Source organism: Coenobita brevimanus, chromosome 87 (genome assembly GCF_032717465.1).
Source record: "Coenobita brevimanus isolate Jiangsu-jjx chromosome 87, ASM3271746v2, whole genome shotgun sequence".
NCBI lineage: Eukaryota > Metazoa > Arthropoda > Malacostraca > Decapoda > Coenobitidae > Coenobita > Coenobita brevimanus.
Genome location: NC_137040.1, coordinates 431,970 through 440,328, shown reverse-complemented (window position 1 = coordinate 440,328; position 8,359 = coordinate 431,970). Strand labels below are relative to the sequence as shown.

The 8,359-nt window shown below is 45.9% G+C and overlaps 1 protein-coding gene and 1 non-coding gene across 2 annotated transcripts in view; both read right to left on the bottom strand.

The window, feature by feature from the left end:
- Window positions 1-3,829, bottom strand: part of LOC145411006 (facilitated trehalose transporter Tret1-2 homolog) — a 20,869-nt gene extending 17,040 nt beyond the window's left edge. The window contains exon 1 of the mRNA XM_080281064.1: window positions 2,870-3,829. Coding sequence (XP_080137190.1) covers window positions 2,870-3,472 — 603 coding nt within the window. The 5' untranslated portion in view covers window positions 3,473-3,829. The remainder of the gene's footprint in view (window positions 1-2,869) is intronic.
- A 4,137-nt stretch (window positions 3,830-7,966) lies between these two features.
- Window positions 7,967-8,057, bottom strand: TRNAY-GUA (transfer RNA tyrosine (anticodon GUA)). Its single transcript is given in 2 exon segments — window positions 7,967-8,002; window positions 8,021-8,057. It is a non-coding gene; the product is annotated as a tRNA-Tyr (tRNA).
- Between the last annotated feature and the right edge of the window lie 302 nt (window positions 8,058-8,359).

Below are 8,359 nucleotides of genomic sequence, written 5' to 3'. Positions count from 1 at the left end.
AGAGAGAGAGAGAGAGAGAGAGAGAGAGAGAGAGAGAGAGAGAGAGAGAAATGGGTTAAGCACAGGCCTAAAGACTACACAAAGGTCACTAACTCCTGCATTCGATGACGAGCATTCCTTGCTTGCTGGAAGTCTTGCTATGATACAGAGAGGGGAAAACAGAAATGAAAAAGAAAGAAAAAATTGTTCTCTCTCTCCCTCTCTCTTTCTCTCTCTCTCTCTCTCTCTCTCTCTCTCTCTCTCTCTCTCTCTCTCTCAAGATAGGGTTTTACATCCCCTAGACTTCACCTTCATTACGGGGGCATCTAAGCCATCCTTGTTACTGTCTTACTCAGCTCCTCAAAAAACATCACAGAAGGAGTTACCAAACATCCGAACATCCTTAAATAAAACATGCAATGGTTCCTAGTCTCGTCGGTTAAGGAAGCTCCCTAACACCTCTTCCTTAGCGATTTATTGCTGGATATGGCTGGTTCGTATCCCTTCGTACGTTATTTATGTAGAGTATGGCGATATTGGAAGGATTTATGTAACACAGAATGGGACAGTATGGTGTAATAAATAGAATGAATCGCTTAGGAAAAGGTGTTAGGGAGCTTCCGAATAATGGAGTGGGAAGCATTATAAGGAAAAAAATATATGAAGCTGTTCGTCTTTCTTGAGTGTCCTGCGAGGGGTGAAGGAGTAGGCTGAAGGTGGGAAGGATTTGAGAGAGAGAGAGAGAGAGAGAGAGAGAGAGAGGGACAGATGGTGTGTGTGTGTGTGTGTGTGTGTGTGTGTGTGTGTGTGTGTGTGTGTGTGTGTGTGTGTGTGTGTGTGTGTGTTCTTGAAAGTATCTCTGCCAGCAAAAACACAAACATTTCTTTAACACTTAAACATTAGCTTGCGTTCAGCTGAGAGAGAGAGAGAGAGAGAGAGAGAGAGAGAGAAAGAGAGAGAGTTGGCCCATCTCTTTAACACAGGTAACATAGCGGACAGTTGAGTAATCTTTTGTTTGTCTTGTCTCAACACTTCCGCGCTGTGTAGGGGAGGGTAGTGCTCTCTCTCTCTCTCTCTCTCTCTCTCTGCCACATATATGGTAATAGGTTAGGTTATTTGCATATCTTTGTGAAGAGCTGGGTTCCCCCCCCTACCCTATCATACCCTACCCTACCCTACCCTACACTTACCTACCCTGCCATATATTTCCCTGCAAAAGCCCTATCCTCCCTTACTCTATCCTACCCTACCCTACGGCATTCTGGTTTATCCTATCCTATCCTTCCCTATCCTACCTTAACTAGCTCTACCTAGGCTTATCCTACTCACCCTATCTTATTCATTCTTGCCTTACCTAAGCCTCCCTAAGTTTATGCAAAGCTATCCTACCCTATCCTGGCCTATCCTACCCTACCTTATCCTTACCATCCCTATCCTTCAGTTCCCAGTCCTGTCCTGCACTACTTTGACCTGCTCTGCCCTCCCTTGCCCTACTTGTCCTTCCCTGCCCATGCCTTATCTTTCCTGCTCTGCCCTGTCCTACACTGCCTCGCCCTTCCCTATCCTTTGTCCTTCCCTCGTACTCTTCCTCCATAATACCAGCCTGACCTGCCCTGCCTTGCCTTACGTTACTTGTCTTTATCTGCCGTGCCCTGCCCTGCCCTGCTCTGCCCTTCCCTGCCCTGCCCTGCCCCGCCCTGCTCTGCCCTTCCCTGCCCCGCCCTGCTCTGCCCTGCCCTGCCCTCTCTTATCTGGCCTGGTACTCTACATAAGCCTTCGCACCTGTTGTCCCTCTCAATTTTCTCACTCTTATCTTCAGAGAGAGAGAGAGAGAGAGAGAGAGAAATCAGTATCACAGGAAATAAGTTTGATAGTTCTCTCTCTCTCTCTCTCTCTCATACCCACCATCCCCTACCGAGTGACAGTAGAGAGACTTACCAAACAAGGACAGACGTGGTAAGCAATACAACAACAGGATTAATAGGCTGAATAGGAGGGAGAGAGAGAGAGAGAGAGAGAGAGAGAGAGAGAGAGAGAGAGAGAGAGAGAGAGGGAGGGAGGGAGAGTTAACAGTTCATTCTCATCATCATCATCATCATCATCACTCATTTTCCCAACTCATGATACAGTGACGTAGGCTTCAGAAACTGGGAAACATAAAATTAATATACAAAACTGTGGGAGACTATCAAAATTATGTCCTTAAAATAGGCCACATAATCATTCACGCACCAATCAAGCCCCTGGAATCCTATCTTCACCTAGCAAACCAAACCATCTGTGCATTTTCCTTTAATATTCTTTATACATATACACTTCACATACACCTGCCAGTCATTCCCTTGACAGCAAAGTTAAAAATGGGCACCTAACTCTTGCCATGTGTTTCTCTGAATATACCTTCTCCAGCCAACTCAGTCCCCACCTCATCCCTCAGTTCATCAGCTTCTATACCTTGTTTTAAGACAAGGGAAGAACTGATCGAAAAACCAAGGGAGCAAAAACGAAGAAGGAAGGTCACTGTCAAGGAAACAGTGAATGATAAAACAAAGAAAAGGTAATCAAGAAAATATATATAGGAGTGATAATGTATGAAGAATAAAAGAACAGGAGGTAATAGAGGGAAAATAATTAATCAAAAGGTGACATCATAATCACCTGAGCAAGAAGGTAAAAGAAAGGAAAGAAGGGGAGGTAGTAATGAAGAAAATGGTAAATAATAAAACGAAGGAAGAAGAGTAAATAAAGATAATAAAGAAGAGAAAAGATAATAGTGAAACAAAAGAAGGCATGATAAACACCTGAGTGATAATAAGCAAAGGAAAAAGAAAGACGAATTAATAATCAAGAAAACAGGTAATATTAAAAGAAAAAGGGACGTCCTAAGCACCTGGGTGATAATATATTTCTTCCTGGCCAAGGGGGGCATGTCGGCGAGGGACTGACTCAGGCTGAAGGCGACGAAGCTCCCTCTCTCGGGGTACAACTCGCTGTTCACCCGAGAGATGGTGGACTTCAGGGACACCATGGAGGGCCGGGAGGATAAACCGCCGAAGGACATGCGTGAAGAGAGCCCGCCGAAGGAAGGACGCGAAGACAGACCACCGAAGGAGGGACGGGAGGAGAAGTTGTACCCAGGGGCGGAGACCGTGGAGAACCTGGACTGCCGGATCTTGAAGAAGGGTAACTGATCGCGGACTTTATCGGCCGCCTCGCCGTTATTCCCGTTATTTCCGTTGAGCGCCATACATTCTGCTTTCTTAGGGTCATCATCGAGTTCCTTATCTTCTCCTTCTCCTCCTCCTCCTGATGTATCTCCTCCTCCTCCTCCACCTCCTCCTCCTCCTCCTCCTCCTCCTCCTCCATCAGTACCTCCATCTCCTCCTCCTCCTCCTTCTTCCTCTTCCTCCTCCTCCTCCTCCCGGATCACCACAGGAGGCTCCTCCATCAGGAAAGCCACGTGCTGACTCGGTGTTCCTTTGTGTTCAGACATCTTGGTTCACTTGCCGCTACCACAAACTACCACAACGTCTGGTAGCACAAGGAGGGCACTACCACACCACCACAGCGTCAGATAGAGGCGAACAGGACTACTAGGAAGGCGTATCAATTACCGGAGATCTTGATAAAACCTCACTGTACTTCGAAGCGAGATGAAACGTAACTTGTCAACAAAATCACACGTTTTTCTAAGTTTCACGGTTTAAATATCCACGCAGTTTCAAGTTTCAGGATTTTCAGTAAACAGGGGAACTTGAAAGGCGTGTGTGTACATATGTGAGTATTCTGAGCGTCAGGTTCACACGCGCACACCTTTCCACGCGCACACACACGGCGCACAGAACCTCACCCGCCGAGCTCACAACTAGTTTTGGCCACCGTCCGTAGCTTCGTCGCGCGCTGAGAGAGAGAGAGAGAGAGAGAGAGAGAGAGAGAGAGAGCATGTGGATGTATGTATGTGTTGCCTTGAGTTTTACCCCTACCCTACCCTCTACCCTCCCCCCATCTCTCCCCTCCCTTCCCTCTCATAACATCTCCCTCCCCTCCCCCCCTCTTCCTTGGCTCCTCATCCCACTCGTTTTTCCTCTCTTTCCCTCACCCATCCCCTTCACCTCTCCCCCTCTCTTTTACCCTTCCCTACCTTCCTTCCTCTCTTTCCCCCTGCTTCTCTCTCTTAACTTCTCTTCCCTAACCTCCCCTGCCATCTTCCTTCCCTTCTCACCCCTTCCATTATTTCCTTCCCTCCTTCTACCCTTCTCCTTTCCTTCCCTCTATCCTCACTCTCTTCCCCTCCCCTCCCCTTCCTCCTCACTTGCCCACAGTCTCTCTTCATTGGATTCTCCCGTCTCTCCTCCTTCCTTTCCCTTCACTCCCCTCCCCTCCCTCTCCTCTCCCCTTTCTCTCCCCGTTTCCTGCTCCCCCCTTCTCTCCTCTCCCTCACTTGGCTTCTAACTTCTCCCCCTTTTCCTCACCCTCTCCTGCCCCATCCCTCCCTTTACTCTCTTTCCTCCCCCTTCCCTTATCTTTCTCTCTCCTTCCACTCCTTACTTCCCTCCCTACACAAGAAGGGAAAAACTCTTTCTACCCAGTACCCTTTGTAAACATTCTCTCTCTCTCTCTCTCTCTCTCTCTCTCTCTCTCTCTCTCTCTCACACACACACACACACACACACACACACTAATAATATTACATTTGCAAACCAAATATTTATACGACTGACGGTCTTTCCATAAATCTCTCTCTCTCTCTCTCTCTCTCTCTCTCTCTCTCTCTCTCTCTCTCTCTCTCTCTCTCTCCTTCTCTCTCTCTGGCACGTGAATGGTGTGTGATTCAGGGAGGAGGAAGAGTGTGTACGCACACACTAAAGGTACACACAGGAACAAGTGTGTGTGTGTGTGTGTGTGTGTTTTTCCTGTAATGATGATAGTGGTAATTGCGATGGTGGGACTATCATCTGGGGCTAAGAACATCTGTACGTACACACACACACACACACACACACACACACACACACACACATACACACACCGAACGTATTAATTGCAATACATTTTTAACATCTATCCATCAACCTCCCTCCCTCCCTCCCTCCCTACCTACCAATCTATCTACCTGTCTATCTATCTATCTATCTATCTATCTATTTACCTTGGTTATCGTTGAGCCATAACACTAACAGGGTAAAACTACAGGGTATCCAAAAAGTTGTCTTGATCTGAATAAACTGGCTTGGAGTGAGAAGGAATGAAACAAAACGAAAAGCCAAACGAAAGACATGATTGAGGCGAATAGACACAGAAGTATGTCGTCGGAATGAAGGGGTGGTAGTAGTAGTAGTAGTAGTAGTAGTAGTAGTAGTAGCAGTAGCAGTTGCAGTAGTAATAGTGGTGGTGGTGGTGGTGGTGGTGGTGGCGGCGGCGATGGCAGTAGTAGTAGTAGCAGTAGTAGTAGGGTAGTAGTAGTAGTAGTGATGGTGAAAGTAGTGGTAGTAGTAGTAGTAGTAGTAGCAACGCCAAGCTCATCTGCAACATGCACCCAGTGGACTGCAGGCTAGCTACCCCCTATCCCTGAACTTCACCATATTCTTTTGGGGAGATAGGGAGGGGGTTGAGGGACGCTTACACAACCAGGCAGTGGAGCGGCCCGGTGCTATCAGTGCCAGCAGGTGAAGGCGTCCCTCTCCAGAGAAGGAGTAAACAGTCTTATCTGGTATGCGAGGCCATGCAAGGATAAGGCACAAAAGGGCTATTATGTCCTTACCCTTATCATGTTATCTGTGTGTGTGTGTGTGTGTGTGTGTGTGTGTGTGTGTGTGTGTGTGTGTGTGTGTGTGTGTGTGTGTGTGTGTGTGTGTGTGTGTGTGTGTGTGTGTGTGTGTGTGTCTGTCTGTCTGTTTTCCCAACATAAATTATACCATACTAAAAATATACTACATATAAAATAAAATAAAAAATATAAAGGATTAATCCGCAAAGTAAATCGCCAAGATAAAGGAGTTACGGAGCCGACAGTGCGGCCGTTAATCTCCATCTGTTTTTCATACAGATTTTCGTACCCTCTTGCTCTTAAACTGATGACGATTACAATTTCTGTGTGTGTGTGTGTGTGTGTGTGTGTGTGTGTGTGTGTGTGTGTGTGTGTGTGTGTGTGATAATTAGACAGGTCGATGAATGAATATATAGATAAGGAGATAGAGATAGATAGATAGATAGAGAGAGAGAGAGAGAGAGAGAGAGAGAGAGAGAGAAATACTTAGAAAAAGCCACATGTATATGCGTTTTCTTTATCAAGCAAGAGATTATCGATTTTGTCTGGGTGGCTAATGCTGGTTTGCATCAGTCTCTCTCTCTCTCTCTCTCTCTCTCTAATCCTTTAATCTAATTGCGTAATACTACCTCCCTCCCTCCTTCCCTGCGTCTCTCTCTCTCTCTCTCAACCACACTTTTCCTCATGTCAATCACGTGAACACACAGATACACACATACACACACACACTCACACACACACACACACACACACACACACACACACACACACACACACACACACACACACACATCTTACTCTCTCCTACCTTTGTCTTCCCTGTAATGCGTTGGAAGTGATCAATGATAGAGAGAGAGGGGGGGAGGGGGATCCGTCATAGTGAAAGGGTTAGTGAGGGAAAAGGAGAAAGACAAAAAACTCTTATTCTTCGTATATAACAATCTCCCTTGGTCTTCCTGGTCTATAGTCTGGTTATTTTAGTCTGCCTAGTACGGTGAGAGGGACTGCAGTACGGTGAAGGTAGAGTCCAGTTCACCGTAGAGCAGGACTCACACCACACACCACACCTATTCACCACATACACACGGTTATTCATTGTATTCACTAAGAAGCAATGAAGGTGTTTTATAGGCGTCACCTTAACACTGCATTCGTTATTCATTTCCACTAATAATAATAATAATAATAATAATAATAATAATAATAATAATAATTAATAATAATAATAAAGGGTCTCTCTCAGTTAAATAAAATCGTCTGAGAATAGGGGAAATAAGGAACTATAGGCGTCGTCGTAGTGAAGGGGTTGAGGGCATGGGGTTAAGAGGTAGGTTGTGGTGAGAGGGGTTGCAAATGTTGTTACTATCTCTCTCTCTCTCTCTCTCTCACACACACACACACACACACACACACACACACACACACACACTTCTTCAACTTCCTCCCGTCTCATTCTTGGCATTCCACCCCCCTCCTCTCCTCGTCTTCCTCTTCCTTCCTTTGTCTCTGCACATACCCCACTTCCCTCTTCTCTCTCTCTCTCTCTCTCTCTCTCTCTCTCTCTCTCTCTCTCTCTTTCTAGATGCAAGAATCAGCCCCTAAATTTTTAACTAGATGTTTTCCCTGCTAAATGAAAACTTGAGAGAGAGAGAGAGAGAGAGAGAGAGAGAGAGAGAGAGAGAGAGAGATTTACTCCACACTGGGGAACAAGGTCACGGCTCAGTCAACACCCAAGTAATGCTAAGGGAAAAAAAAAAAAAGGACAAAAGAAAAAAAAGGAGTCGGCTCATCACATCGAACCAGTGGGAAGTTGATTTTCTTATGCCATTGATGTGATCCTTCCGAGAAAAGATCATCAGATAAAACTCTGGGTGGTGGTGCAAGATGAGAGAGAGAGAGAGAGAGAGAGAGAGAGAGAGAGAGAGAGAGGGAGAGAGAGACTAGATAAGTTCTTGACAACTTTCCCACAAAATGATTGAGTCTTCCTGATACAAACATGTTTTGCGCAACCTTATAAAACGAAGATGATGATGACGAGAGTGATGATGCAGAGGAAGGAGGAGGAGGAGGAAGGCTGTCTCCCACACACAATTTTTCATACCAGCCATGAATACACACGCACCCTCTCACCCACTCCTCCTCTTCTCTCTCCTCTCCTTCTTCTCTCTCAATCTCTCTCTCACTCTTAAAAGAACCTATACGAATGAAGTAAAAACATTATCCTTCGGACCGGATTCGAACCAGTGACCTATGGATGTCTGCCTCAGGAACCAACTACAGTCCACCGCTCTACCAACTGAGCTACCGAAGGAACTGTCACGACTTTTGTACGAGTGATACTTGACTCCTTTCACCTTAACCTGTCACAAATTTTCGTCATCATCATCATCCGGACCTCCTTAATTAACTTAGCACAGTGGCAAAGACAAAACCATGGCCCTACATCCTTCCCATGGCACTTCTTCGTGACTAGCATCATATTCTACACATTCTTTATCCTTAACCCGGTCCACATTTTTCGTCCTTTCGCATCTAATTATACGTGGATTTAGTAGCAGACAAAGACAGTACTACGGTTCTACATCCTTTCCATGGCACTTCTTCGTGACTAGC